Below are 16,049 nucleotides of genomic sequence, written 5' to 3'. Positions count from 1 at the left end.
TGCACGAGGTTCCAACATTTTTTCTTTTTCATTATCATATATTCCAACCTCTCAACATTTTTATCATAACTTTCCATGCGTATATCGAGGTGGTATGTTATGCCAATTTGTCATGATGATATCATTCATTAACCAACAAGTAGTTGAAGATTGAAGGCTAATAATAACATTAACAGCCTCAGAATCAGGTATTTGTGTGTATAAAACTCCACACCTTTGAGTTTCAATCTTAAATATTATAATGTATTGATCAACACGTGCTTGATATGAATAGGACTTCTGAAGCTAAAAACAAATACAAGTATAAGATGGAGAAAAAGAATTTTCTGCACTTTTTTTGTTTTTTTAATGTATATCATGAATATTACAAAACGAATAGAGAAATGAACCTAAAAAAAAGAAAAGAAAAATCCAATTGAATGGGGACCTGTAGGAGCAAATGTTTTCCATAACCTACTTTCTAAAAAATGACTATATTATGTGGGTATCATCAGATGAAGACGACTAACAAACAGAAAAAAGAAAGGCAACTGGCAGGAAGAATGTTGTCTGTAGTAGGGAGGGTTGTCCTAGATCTTCTTCTGTGCGCACCACCTATATAATATGGCATGACAGCCTCATACGCATATCAATAATCAACTTTTTCTTTCCTATATCATATCCTCTTTTTCTATTCCACTTAGTAGTAGTGGTAAGGTAACCAGGAGAACTAAACTCAATCCCCTGATGAAGCAAGCTCAATAACAGTACCCGAAAAATATTGAAAAGGAAGAGCTTCTATTGGCTACAAACTGAAAGAACGATCGAATCTGATGCGAGACGAATGCAAATGTCCATCATCGTAGTCAAGACGAATGGACTGGGGCAACCTTCTGGACGAGCAAAATGTTGCTCATCTGCCCAACCAATTCTTTTTTTTTTTTTTTTTTTTTTTTTTTTTTTTTTTTTTTGCTCATCCTCCTTTCTTTTGCATCTTTGACAATTGACTATGATTCCACGATGTGACAGTTTCTTATAAAATCATTGGAGTAATTGACATACTTGGTCCAGAAGGGTCGGACATGCTCAAACCCAATCTCCAACCACGGTTTTAGTGGCCCATTGTAGTGGATAACTGCTGCATTCTTCACATTCTCGACATCGGTCTGTTCCTGATAGCCCAAGCCAAGCATGTGCCATGAAGGATCAATAGGATGAACTTGATCTCTAAATGCAATCAAAGCAGGGGGAAGGGTTCCCAGCTTCCACATTGTCAGGTTTGACATCAGATTCTGAAATAGAACGCAAGGAGTAGGGTACCCCCCCGATCAAAACAAATGAATAAGAAAAATAGCATCAGCAAAAAGTTAAACAAAGGCGATGTATATTATTACTACCTTTCTCAGCCATGAGTGGTAAATTTCCCTTATATTTGTCCTTCTCCAAGCATGAAGATCAAAAACGTTCATCCCATAGGCCCAAGCACATTCATCAGGATTTAAATGCTTTTGTATAACTGGATGGGAGAAATTAAAGTAGTTGCGGAACCGTTTAGACATTACCCACTCGTCCTCACCTTTACAAGTTTCCACAGCTCCATTTACCTTTCCTTCAAGGTCAATATCCCATAGAGGAGACAAATCACGCTGAATCACAACATCGTCATCTAAGAAAACCACCTTCTCCAAGTCTGGGAAGAGCTGTGCAATTTACATCAAGGTAAAAAGTTAAGCCTCAAGCATGCAATAGTTACTGCAGTCCAGTAATATTTATCTGCACTGTTATAATACCAACCAGCCTAAACATGTTTTGCGTTCTTTTTCAACTAAAGGCTACAGAATTTAATAGTTTTACAGGGGAGGAATAAGAGAGAACTAATTGTCAGTTGAACAAATTCATAGTACAATGATTACTAATCTCCTAGGACTCTGGACCCCATTGAAAACTTGAAGATCTTACAAATTGTGTTTGAAACGATCAAAAAAGGGAAGTTATACTTCTTAAAATATTCCATCAATTGTGTTTGAAGATCTTACATATTGAAAGAGTATTACAGAACAAGTTTAATTACCTCTGGTAAATAAATGCGAAGATGGTTGAGTAAGGATATATATTTTGGACTTCTAGCCTGCAGTTTTGAAGCAAATATCCGTGGCGTTGTATCACTGAGATTAGCACCAACAATGTGATTCCCATGGTAGTAACTTCTTATCCCATTCTGGTTTTCTACAGCTTCAAGCACCGGGATGTTTTCTCTTGTTAACCAGTCAAATTGATGAATGCCTTTCACTTCAACAAGTGCAGGTGCAATAGAATTTAGTGCAAACCATGAGTGCATACCAGAATAAGTCTTCTTGTCAGTAATGACATGAAATACAATCTTTTCAGGTCTGAGAGAAGACTGCACAGCAGAATTGACTACAACAGAAGCGGCCAAAATGTTGTCGGTTGACAAAATAAAGTGGTAATAAGAGTTATCTGAAAGTAAAGGAAGTAACTCTGGAGGAGGCAATTGTTTGCGTGCATGAGCATTTGACGAATATTCATCCGTTAAACGAAGAGATAGGCAGTGGATGCCTTTTGGAATGGAACTAGCAGCAAAGTGCTTGTGCATCAGCTCTGCAAACTTAGATTCCCTAATGTCCTTTTCAAATTTCTCTATCTACGCAGGATAAAAGGCATTACATTAGATTAACTGCAAAATGAGGGTGTTTATAGTGTCAATCAGAAAACGGAAGCAAAAATATAACCAAAACTAAAAATAAGATAATACCCAATTTATTGGTAACTTCTGATGGACAATTTAGCATACATTAGATTAACTGCACAATGAGGGTGTTTATAGTATCAATCAGAAATCAAAAGCTGAAACATAACCAAAGCAAAAAAAAAAAAAAAAAAAAAAAAAAAAAAAAAAAAAAAACATAATCCCCAATGTTATTGGTAACTTCTGGTGGAAAATTTAGAACCTTATCCAGTGAAGGATAACTTCTTATAAATCTAAGCAACTTAATATTAACATTAAGGGAAGACATTGAACGTGTAAAGATCATTATAAATAAATTAGAAAAGTATGATTTAAAATATGTAACTCAAACTCATCAAGCTTTAACTTCTGCTACTAATTTCCCTGTGTTTTCTGGCCCCTTGAGTTTATGCATTCCTATTTCCAAATGGCAAGTTTGTTTCTTGCTCCCAAATAATTTATAGAGATGGGTGTGCTTGCAACCTTCTAGGACGTAGCAGATTGTCTTTTCCTTTTTCTATTTAAGGAAGGAATTGGGAAGGACCCATTAAGTCAAATCTATGGATTTAAGAAAATCTAAATAAAATATGAGCACTCATCACTTCTGGAAAGAGAAGTTGGCAACGGAAGTCTAAGCAATCGAAGTTCTACTCATTCATATAAAAGTTGAATGTATCCAGCATAGATGTGGACAAGGAAATAGCTGCATGAAACAAGAATGAGAATATCAAATGACAAGTGTCCATATGAGGACATGGAATATACACAAATTTACAATTGCAAGCATGAATTACACACTATAATGCTGACAGACCATATCTATACAAAAAAGATTTAAACATAGTAGGAGAGCTGACAATTCTTTTTTTTTTTTTCCACTTTAAATGGGGGCAAGTGCTACACCAGACCATAAAAGCATTTAGACTGCTCCAGATCCATGTTAAAGGACAGATTCATGGAACCATGTCCGATAGACTTGTAGCTTTTAGTACTCTAATGATAGTATTGAACCTTGGAGGGAAACCTATAAGCCAAGAAGCTTTAGGGCGTGGCACACAGGAGACATAGGAATTATTTTTTTTTAAATGTGTAAAAAATCTTGACATGCTTAAATATGCAATGCTTCAAGGAGTGTGTTTACTACGTTTCCATCAAAATATAACCCAACACAAAAAGGGCAAGAAAGAAGCCAAGAATATGTTAAGATGACTAGCTTTTTTTCCTATTCTCATTGCAATATGTTCAGGTTTCTTTTCTTAGTGGATTTCTTAACCTAGTGGGGTTTTTTCTTATTACATTCACTATTAAATTTCTCAAGTGGACTATTTAATTCAAAGAGTATAAAATTTGTAATGTTTAAAACTTTATATAAAAAAATTAGAGCTTATTTAAGTGTCAAACAAATGTTAGCATGTGTCTCAGCATGTTCATATCGAACACTAACCCTCTATTAATAACACAGAGCATGCTTCTTACCCTAAAAACCATTTACAAAGAAAGGAGCCACTAAGAAACTAAAATATTTTATCATAATTTCTAAGAAATAATTCCTAACGTTTTACGGTTACATCCAGGTTGGACATAGAATCTTTTTATTAACACCATGATCATTTCTTTGTAAATGTCTAAACAGGTAGGACGTAATACAACATCAAATATGTCTACATATACGAATTATGAAAGAATTTTATTTTGAATCCATGTAAACTAATGAATTTATTTTGAAACCATGTAACCTAAATGTTGATGTAATATAAACAAAAATAAAAATAAAAACCTTAGAAGAGTCCAATGCATCAAAAGTATTATCATTGACTTTAAAAAAGACATAGCCTTAGTCTAGAAACCTGAATGCTACCAAAGCTACCTATTATCAGCTTTTGACATCCCAATTACATCATTTTATAAAGGTTAACAATATTCTCCACGGGTATAAACTGAGGAACAGAAGACATAATTCTACTCAGGTGTCAAACCTAAATAACAAGAAATGTTGTAATATTTCCCAAGGACGACGGTCGGTAAATTTTAGAGTGGAAAATAAGGAGGGAAAAAGGTAACAAAAAACATTTTTCCTACAGCATGTGTTTGAATCTGTAGCAGAATACATACCATTGCCTTTAACATTATAGCAAAGGTGTTTGCATCATATTGATTATTCTGCATTTCTGAGACTAATTGAGTGAAAGAATCTGGCAGCTTTAGCCCATCGGGTATTTCCTCGGTTTTAACTTGATTGAGAATCTTGTAAAATTCACTGACAAGTCTCTGAAGAAACATTCAACCACGACCAAGAGGAAAGGGCTGAAGTTAATAACATATGCAACCGACTGAGGCATATCATAAAATTCAAAACAAGGTTATGTTCACATGAGAAAGGAGGTATTTACCGCTGAACCGTCAACCCTACCAAGAAGCCGTGGTCCCAACCGCCTGCCTAAACAATCTGAAACAGAGTAAGGAAAAACATGAATATGAATCCACTATCATCAACGTCACAAAACAACTAAGAAAGGGTTTGTGGTGGCAGGGAGAAGCTAAAATAGAGGAAGCATTTAAGAATGCATAATTATCAATAGAAAATGAGAATATCACAATGGCCATTAGCACATCAGATGAACAAAGAAAAACAAGCATTTCAATTGGAAGTGGAAAAAGAGAAGTAGATGTTTCTTTAGAAACCATGGAAATTCCACGAATGGCTAAATTGAGTTTCTACTGAGCTTCGTACTAGATCAAGGAATTGCGTTACATTCATATCGAGGAAAAAGAAAACGGTACAAAGTCAAGAAAAAGCATCTCGAAGACGCGCAAATCATCTAATCATAAGCGCTTCATTTGATATTCTCACAAACAAAAACAAATCTCTCATCCAATGAAGAAATCACGCAAGGCTTCAGCAACCATTCGATTATGAATGCTTAAGATCCGTATCATAGATTCGCAGACGGATGAACCAAAAGAACGTAAAATTATTTATTTGTAAAAGAAACAAAAAGATCAAGAACATAATAAAAACGGTATAGTATAGAATAGTATAGTACCAAAGGAGGAGCACTTATTGACGCCTTCGAGGGTAACGACGGCAGTGAGGATAAAGACAAAAGGCAAGAGAAATGCGAGGAGGAGGAAGGTGTGGAAAATGGTCCGGTAAGAGATATGGCGAGCTGCAACCTTGATCTTCATGAAATCAATAAATCCATTATTGGTCGAGATCGTGATGCTTCTCATGCTAGGCGAGAAGTGAAGCTGCATCATCCTCTATGCAGCTTCCTTCAGGTAGTCATCGTCGGCCACGACAACTGAACAAAAAGAAGAAGGAGAACAACAACAACAACATCAACGACAACAACAACCCTAGCACAGGCTCCCCAGGAAGACGCCTACCACCATCCATGGCGGCCAAATACCACCATGAAATCTAAGCTCGCATCACCCGAACCCACACCGACAATGAGTTCCAGACAGAGATCAGGAGTCCACAAAGAGAAAAGCAAAAACCCAAAAATCGCTCAAGATTCCGCTCCAAAAATCGCTCAAATGCGTTGCTGAGGCAAAACTGGATCAAGAATTCCAAATGGGAGGATGAATTGGGGTCGTGCGGATCAGAGAGTTGGAAGAGTTTAGAGAGAGAAAATCGTTGGTTGGTGTTACGGTGGCTTTGGAGGAAGTTTTGTTTGGGAAAGATTGTGAAAACCAGTCCCCATTGGCGGATGCCTTGGCTTCCGATCTAATTTGTTTGTGTATTAAAAAAATAAAATAACTAAATAAATGAAAGAAAAAGAAAAGAAAAGAAAAGAAAGTAATTAAATAAATAAATAAATAAATTGTTATAAATAGTACTTTTTTTTTTCTTCTTCTTCTTCTTTTTGTCGTCAAATTAAAACAACATTTTTTAGGCATTGGTAGAGAGGGAAACATGGGGGACCCGGAGACCTGTGGCTGCTAAATTTTCGACATTAATTTTTTACTACAATTAATTATTCATTTTCCACATTACCTCCCTAGCCTCAAAATCCATATATATCCCAATTCGTGCATCCCTCGGCTAAGTTCGACACGAGCCCATGATCGTCTAGCTCACTCCACCCCTGTGTAGATTGAGCTTGGCACAGTCCAACGTCGACCCAACACTTGCCGTTCGGCTAGAAGCCTAGACTCAACACATCCTAGATCCAACTCACGAGCCTAACTTGTCAGCGATCTAACTTGGACCGTGACTCGTGACTCTCCTCAATGCATTCGGCTCGGTTTGCCTATTTTGAACCTCATTATTAAGTACATTTTAAGGTTAGTATGGTTGTTGTTGAGTTAATTTAAAGTATTTTAAGCCAAAATTTTATACTAATTGATGTCGTCAAATGAATTAAGTTAACTAACATGTTTTAACACGAGACTGTAGAACTCTTTAGGTGGAATTGGAATTTAAGGAGCAAGAACCAAGGAGCTTTAGTGACTCTAGCTTAGACCAACCAAGTGGTTTTACAATTGGAATGCTCTCGGGGTTAGTTGAATGGCTTGTGTGATGTATGATTGATACGTACCTATGGTCCTTTACGTGTCATATTTTTGTGATGTTATGATGTCATTATATTATGTTATGATTTACGTTATGATAAGAATGTTATACGATGCATATATTTCTAGTATGTCATGTGATAAGAAAACCTTAGTCAGTTGAATCTAAGAACCCTCATAAACACTTGGATATGCAAACCTCTATTTCACAAATGCTAAAACACCATAATCAATTTGATTTCACCCCAAGTGAAAGTAAGACTTGGATTATCTTGTTGATCAAATATCTCAAGTCAAGAACATTTATTTGAGATTTAAATTCCTTCACAAACAAGATTGATCTTGTCAAGCTTGAATGATTTGAAACATGCAATCTAAACTACATAGAATTGCAAAGAAATTTAGCCCCGCTAGAAGGAAGCACAAATGCTTCTTTTACAACATTTTCCAAGTCTACTTTACAAATATAACATATATGGCTTTATATAGCCTCAAAATAAAAACCTTTGGCGTTCTCTGTGGTATTTCAAAAATGATATACTTCATACTTTATGACAATAATTAGCTACTATGTAAATGTAACCTTAAAGTAGACAAAAGTCTTAAAATATATTAAAAAAACATCATAACTATAGATCATCATACACCCAAATTTTGTAATCATCCAAGAATAAATAAAGTTTAATTCTTCTTTAACGTGGAAATTGCAACATCTCATGACAATTTGAACAACGTTTTCTTCACATCTTTCTTGAAGTTTATATTACATGATCAATGTCATGTCTTGGTTCATGTCATCATGTCATGTATGATACGATATCATGCTCTATTATGCCTATGAGACATTGATGAGCCATGTATATTAGCCATGATAGATATGTTGAGTATACATACGTATGTCTCATAGCACCGTTATGTCATGGAAGGAATAGAAATAAGATTACCATGATTTGAAACTATGAGACCTCATGCATGTTGTATGTCATGAGCATTGGAATATTTCTCCAATATGATAAGTACGGACGTGTACACTATGATATGATACATGCTCCTTTCCCTTTGTGACTTCTAGCAACATGAGCGTGCGCTAGCCCATAGTCAGACCTCGGGAGTACGTATACGAGTTTGTCTAGTGGATTCATGTGCGCATGGGTAGAACATGTGTGGAGAAGTACTACACATTCGTCCCTGCCCAGATTGAAAAGTAGAGCACAAGGAACAGTTTATAGGTCCCCTATGAACCATAATTACATATGCTTGCATTTTCCGACTTTAATGGAGGGACTACTTACTGAGTATTATAAATACTCAAGCCACTTTTTCTAATTTTTTTTCAGGTAAAGACAAGAGAGGTGACGGCGTACGCCGAGGAGGTCATGGAATGAAGTCATGATAGTTAAATTTTTGCATTTAAGTCATAATCTTTATATTAGGATAGGTACTTTAATAAGAGATGTTTTGTTTTCCGTTTTCAACTATGTTATTTTTACGATGCTATTGAAAATGAATTTATAGACATTTAAGTCCATAGCAATATTTAAAGCGAATCGTCTCGAATGATTTTTCGCATACAATAGTCATGACATACATGTAGTAGCAGTCTTATTTTAAAAGAAACATTAGGGTCGTTACTCTCAAGCTCGTTCTTATGTTCTAACTATCTTTTATAAACTATCACCAAATAACTTAGAGTGACAAGACTATAATACGAGTCTTCACCAGATCATTATGTAACACTTTCCATGCTTTTTTTCAACCATGCTCACTACGTCATCTTAAAAATAGCTCAAACATTCAAGACGGTGAGGAATATGAACATATCATACATACATTATAGTTCGTAATTTTGAGGTTGATCAAGCGAAAAGTCTCATCTCTGTTGCTACTCTCTCGTTACCAAAATTCATAGAAAGAACGTTCAGGTCAACGACTTAACCAATCTATGAAGTTTACTATCTTCCAAAGTAACATCTATTGGTTCTTTATACTTCAAAAAATTATGATAAGTTCATGAGCGGATTCTATAAGTTTAACATCAACACAATCAAACATTTGAAGTTGACTTGAAATCAACATCTCGTATCAGACTTAGATAATATTATTTGTGTAACATACAAATACTAAACTAATAGATTCAATAATTTAAACTTTTGTTAGATACAACTTTAAAATGAGCGTAAGAGTAGGAAAAATCGAAGGTGTCAGAGGACATGAGAACGGGGGAGAGTATGAGAGTGTCATGACTTAATTTTTTAGGCTTTGAAGCATGGTCTGTGACATGGACTAACACTAAAAATATTATAAAATTTTGCGCAATTTAAAACAAACACTACATTTAAAAGACAAATCCAAGTGTCGTTTCGAAGTTTATTAAAACATGGAAAACCAAGGTCTGGGATACAAAATCAATCGATAAATCCCTAAAGGACTACCTCTCATTGGAAGTATTGAACATAAAATAGACTCCATCCTGGGGGCTGTCATTCCTAAAAGACTAGCGTATAAAGCCAATCTAACTGAGAGTAAAGAAATTCTGAGGCAAGTGGAGGAGCCCATGGAGAAGGGTTACAAAGTTTGAGTCCATGACGTAGTAGAATAAGAAATTGTTCGTTTGGAAGTTTTTTGAAAAGCTAATCATAGGTTCTTCCTCCATCGGAACAATAGGGCCGTTATGCTCATTACTAAATTTGTTGAAGAGAAGTCGGAGAATCCGCCATTTCGGCTACTATAATAGTGTATTCCATTGCCCTCAGTCTTATTGGTGTCAAAGAAAGATGGAACTTGACACATGTATGTCGATTGTAGAGTCATCAACAAAATGACGGTAAAGTATCGACATCTTTTCTTAGCCTAGATGATATGCTTGATGAATTTCATGGTGTTTATTTACCAAGTTTGATTTGAAATCTAGATATTATCAAATTAAAATGCATGTAGGAGACAAATAGAAAATAACTTTCCGAACTAAGTTTGGATTGTATGAATGACTTGTTATGCTTTTTGGGCTAACTAATGTTCCTAGTACGTTTATGCCGAATATGTTTTGAGATAATATTTGGGAAAACATATTATTGTGTTTTTTTATAATATTTTAATTTATTTGAAGACTTTGGTTGAGCATGTAGAACATGTTAAGTTAGTAGCTAAAACAATTAGGGATTAACCAACACCAAAAAAATGCAAGTGAAATTCAGAGTTTTCATGGGTTATATAGCTTCTATAGGAGATTTATAATCGATTTTAGCATCATAACTGCACTATTGAATGATTTAGAGAAAACAAATGTTGTTTTTAAATGGGGAAATGCGAGAATGCATTCAATGAGCGTAAGAAGAAATTACTAATGCACCATTACTTAGTGTCTTGCTTGACTTTGATAAAACTTTTGAAATAGAGTGTAATGCAAGCCGTTTGGGCAGAAGTGTTGTTTTGATGCAAGATGGAAACCCCTTGATGTATTTTAGTGAAAAACTAAATGAGGCAACATTGAACTATCCTACCTATTATAAATAATTTTTTTTAGTTCGTATACTGTGCAACACTACTTATGGCCCGGAGAGTTTGTGATCCACCCCAATCATGAAAGCTTGAAGTATCTTTAAGGGTCAAAGCAAACTAAACCGTAGGCATGCAAAGTAGGTGGAGTTTATTGAAACATTTTCATATGTCATCAAATATAAGCAAGTTATAATATGGTGGTTGATACATTATCTACAAGGTACAATCTCTTTGCTTCTTTTAGTACAAAAATTCTTGGATTTGAGCCGTTGGCACTATTTATGCATCTTGTCTTGTGAAAAACGCTATGGATGATTATTATGTATTTCTACTTAAGAAAAGTAAGCGTTGTATTCCTAAATACTCTTTAAGAGATTTACTTGTAAAGGAAGCACATGGTGGTGACTTAATGAGACATTTTGGGAATAATAAAACTTAGAATATGTTGCATGAACACTTCTTTTGACTGAAGATGATGCACGATGTTCATAAGTTTTGTAGCCAATATCTTAAATGTAAAGAAGCTAAATCTAGATCACGACCAAATGGATTGTATATAACTTTGGATTAATATGTCTATGGATTTTGTTCTTAGTTTTCCCAAATGAGAAAGGGTAAAGATAGTATTCTTGTTTTTGTAGACCGATATAATAAAAGGACTCATTTTATTGCATGCAACCAGATGGATGAGGCAGAACATGTTTTTGACTTATTCTTTAGGTAAGTAGTATAATTAGATGGAGTCCTTAGAATTATTGTTAGTAATATGGGTGTTAAATTTGTAAGCCACCTTTGAAAAATATTTTAGGGGTAAATTGGGTACAAAATTGTTGTTTTCAAGTACATGTCATGCTCAGATGATGGGCAAACTGAGGCGGTTAATAGAACATTACAAACATTTCTTAAGGCTATTATTTGTAAGAATATTAAGGAAGGAAGAAAATCATTTTTGAACTCGATGATTGAGTTTGGATACATTTTCGCAAAGAGCGATTCCATCTCAAAGGAAGACAAAGTTACATCTAAGGGATGACCGTTGAAAGTATTAATAACAATGCTTATAAAATTGATCTTCCAAGAGAATTTCCAGTACATTCAACTTTCAATGATTCTAACTTCAGTCCCTTTGATATAGGTGATGATTTTCCTCATTTGAGGACAAATCCTTTTGAAAAGGGGGAAGATGATAAGGATCACGGTGTTTCAAATTTTCTAATTGGACCTATTACACGATCCAAAGCCAAGAATATTCAACAAACATTCAATCTTCATCTAAAAAATTGGATAGGCTCGATTCAACCTTCCTCTCATGTGTTACAGGATAATTTGATTGAGAAAAGAACATTTGGAGCTTGGTAAGTAAATATTTGCACGATTGCTATAAATAGCACTTCATTGATATTTTTAATTCCATAATTTGGCCAAAAGGGTGGAAAGTTAGTGGTCAAAGTGATCATAACTTCTTTTTCTAGTTGACATTTAAAGGTTAGTTGGATAACTTACCAATCATGGTCACTTATTTAGTTTACATATGAAGAGTTTGAAGTTTCTTTTGGAGAGGCTATAAATACCACAAATTAGTATCTAAGAGACATTTTTTTTTTTATGAATGAAATTTAGCTCTCAAGTTGAGACTTTCCGTCTTGGGAATTTGAGCATCTCTTTGTCATTTCTAAGTTTCAAGTAATTCTTGTGGTAGATTGCATCTGAGTCGTTCAATTCACCCTTGATCAAGTTCGATTGTGAAATGACTCAATTTAGAACAAGGTTCCAAATCTTGCTTCTAGATCTTTGATCTTAAGAGGTAATCTAATTCTAGCTTTATCTCTTTGTTGATCCGAATTTTTCTTTGGTTCAAGGGTTCTTGTTTCAACAAAAGCTTGGATCGGGGCTGAGGATTAAGATTGTCTTATCACAATATGTGTGATGTATCTATAACACCTACTCCAGAGTCGGCTCCCGACCTTGACCTGCTCCTTAGTTACATTAAAAACATGAAAAATATGAAATGAGTACAAAGACTCAGTAAGTAGCGTACTTGTGGGCTCTTAATCGTGTCCTTAAGATTTGTTAGGATATCACACTGCTTGTCATGTTCTTATCCGAAAAACTTATGCCCTTAGATTCTATTCTTGAGTTCTTGTCTTTGTCTAGCTTAAGGATCTTCGTTCTGGATTCTGAATTTTTGTCCTTAGTTTTTAGTCTTAAAAAATTGGATTTTGATCTATGTTTAAGTTTGTATCCTTTTTATCCTTGGTCCTTAGTTCTTGTCATTTTTCTTAGTCTTGTTATTGGTTCCGGTCTTTAGTTTTTGTTCTTAGTCTCATTTTTATTCTCATTTTGTTCCCTAAGACATTTTCCTTGTAGTTTTGTTCCCTAAGACACTTTCTTTAGGATTTATAACTTGTCTCAAAGGCTTCATGTGTTCCGAGCAACACAGTCTAAACTTATGTCCAAGACTTTATGTGTTCAAAGGGATGTAGTCTGAACCTGCATACAAGGCTTCATACGTTCTCTACGATACAGTCTGAAACCTACACAAAAATTTCTTACATTTTAAGTTGTGGGACACAAAGTTTGATAAGGTCTATATGAAGCAACCCAAGATGAACAAAATCTGCATTTGAATCGACTTAAGTTCTATAAGGAAGAACTTTTTTGAAAAAAATTGAGTCTTGGAAAAGCTCTAGAGTCGGTTGTCCAATAAAGAAAGTTTGGGTTTGAACTCTGGTGAGAATAACAAATCCTGATAAACTTACTCCTTAGTGCACGAGAAGGTAAGAAAATAATCTCTCACTCTTCCTTGATACTCCATCTTTAAGTTTCATGAAGAAATCAAGGACAAAAAGACACTGTAGAAGGGTGAGAAAGACGAGTTTCAAGGATAAGGATAGCTTGTAACGACAACACACGTCTTCCTATCCAAGGACGAAGACGATGATGTGGCCGATTAAACTTTACCTATTTCAGACTGATTCTCATAAAATTTTCAACTGTCATAGAAACTTGACTCCCTAAGAAAGTTGTCAAACAAATTTTGGAGTAAATCGGATACTAGAAGCTCGAGAATTGAGGCCCCAAACACGAACTAAGAGGTAAGTAGCTATCTTGGACATTTCTTAAAAAGTACTTGTGGGACTCACTTAGATTTCATTAAAGACCTTAATTTAAGTATGATTTAAAGGAGTATGGGAGAAATAAGAAAAAAAAACGGTGAGTTAAGGACCTAAATCAAGCGTTTTGCTAAAAAATCAAATAACATTAAAATAACCTACTAAACAAACTCCCCTACCCATAAAATTTAAATTCTAGGTATAATATGATATGTTAAGTTTATATAAGTAGTTGGGTGGTATTGGATAAGGTTTAGTAGCAAAATAACCACAATGCCCCTATGTTAAATACACTCGGTTCATATCCAAATAGCCTCCAAATATTATGAAACTTTATAAGAATTCTTATTTTATGATGTTTAAGGATCATGTTAAGTTTTAAGACCATGGATCATGTTTGGGGCTTAAATCAAATTTAAGGTAGTAAATGACCATAGTGCCCCTAAGATTTCTTTTAAGACATTTCAAGGTCCAAATACTCTCTGTGACTCAAAATTTTAAGGCCTAGGTTTAAGTACATAGTTTACTTAAGATTTCAATAATTTTTTTTTATCTAAGTTTAGAACCTAAGCGAAATTGAGGGGTATGAGTTAATGATTAAGGAAAAAAGACAATACTACCCCTAATGACTCCCTAACCAAGATTCACGATTTTGTTAGAATGTTGAAGGAACATGTTATGTCCGAATGATACTTTGAATTACTCACATATTGCTATGAAAGGTTCATTATAAGAGAAAAAGGACTAGAATGCCCCTATTAATTAACCTAGAATTATACCATAATAGAGTTTTTTTTTATAAGTTTATGTTATGTTTAGGATTAAACCTTAATTTTTAAGTAATCAAGTCGTTACCTTAAAATAAGATGAGCTCTAAGTTAACACTTGACTTTTAGTAATCAGGATGTTAGCCTTGTAGTTTGAAACCTACGTCCAAGGCTAATATGTTCTAAGCAATACAGTCTAAAAACCTATGCTCAAGGTTTCATATGTTCCAAGCGGCATAGTCTAAAACTTGCATCCAAGACTTCTTTGAAACCTGCATTGCTTGGAACGTAAGTAGCCTTCAAAGCGGCATAGTTTGAAACCTGCATCCAAGCTTGGCTTCTTACGCTCCCACCGATGCAGTCTAAAGCCTACATCCAAGGCTTTTTAGGTTTCAAGTGACGTAGTTTGAGTATAAACATGATGTGTTATTGGAGATTTAGGGGTTTCTTGGGTTATGAGCCTGAGGACATCGATCCTTTGAGACCTTCTTAAGTTCTATTCCAAACTTATAGTTTTAAACATTTCATGACAGCATGTATATGTCGTTCATAGCATCATAAAGATCATCATATTCCTTGAAGTTCTAGAAAGATCATGAATGTCTATTATGGGTAAATTTATCATTTTTCTTAAATCTTAACTTATACTCCTAACTTGATTTAGGTTCTATACTTGATCCAAACATCTTAAAATCTTGGATAACTCTACGTGTCCTTAGATCATAATGTAAAGCATGATAGCACTTTAATACTAGTATTGTGAGTAAGGCCTAGGTCGGTCAGGGTAATACATCAAGAGGATTAGGATCCCAAACTTTATTGAAATGGTTAGGAGTCTCCTAAAAAGGGCCACAATCCTATCAGCCTATCCTGAGAGAGGGGTTGGGGCCACATAGGTAGCTAGTCGGCATACCGAGAGTTGCTCCCCCCACCCCACCAACTAAGACAACTTTATGGTCATCTTGGAGGGTTCACCAGATAATCTCTTCCATGGTAGATGTTCAGGTTAATAGACACTCTACTGTCCCATAAGAACTTTATGAGGTAGATAATCTTCCATGGTAGATGTTCAGGTTAATAGACACTCTACTGTCCCATAAGAACTTTATGAGGTAGCTCATTAACGTAGAATGACGGTTATTTTGCTGCATAGGCAAAACATGCTACTTAAGTCAAAGAATAGAAAGGTTGGATAGCTTGTACAAACCCCTAAGAGCAAATTCAGACTAGAGAATGTCTCAGAAGAACTTCGAGGTCTCCCCAAATGCTTAACTAACAATAGATACTAGGCTCGAACTTCACAGACTCTAGAGAAAAGCCCATGGATACCCAGTAGGATAAGGATGCGACGAGAGTCTACAAGTAGATTGCTTATTGAGTATAATTATACTCACTCCTTTCTACGTTTTCTTTTTTAAGTTAGTGACG

The 16,049-nt window shown here is 35.0% G+C and overlaps 1 protein-coding gene across 1 annotated transcript; it reads right to left on the bottom strand.

Moving 5' to 3' along the window:
- Positions 1 to 309: 309 nt before the first annotated feature.
- On the bottom strand, positions 310 to 6,457 carry LOC111780108 (putative galacturonosyltransferase 14). Its single transcript, XM_023660398.2, has 6 exons — positions 5,770 to 6,457; positions 5,116 to 5,171; positions 4,838 to 4,993; positions 2,051 to 2,641; positions 1,377 to 1,679; positions 310 to 1,271 (listed from the first exon to the last, which is right to left on the bottom strand). Exons 1-6 carry the CDS (start codon positions 5,981 to 5,983, stop codon positions 987 to 989), a joined length of 1,605 nt encoding a protein of 534 aa, XP_023516166.2. The 5' UTR covers positions 5,984 to 6,457; the 3' UTR covers positions 310 to 986.
- Positions 6,458 to 16,049: the final 9,592 nt, after the last annotated feature.

This window comes from Cucurbita pepo, chromosome 3 (genome assembly GCF_057944985.1).
Source record: "Cucurbita pepo subsp. pepo isolate OVF chromosome 3, ASM5794498v1, whole genome shotgun sequence".
Taxonomy (NCBI): Eukaryota; Viridiplantae; Streptophyta; class Magnoliopsida; order Cucurbitales; family Cucurbitaceae; genus Cucurbita; species Cucurbita pepo.
The sequence above is the reverse complement of the archived record's forward strand: the minus strand, read 5'-3'. Positions and strand labels throughout refer to the sequence as shown.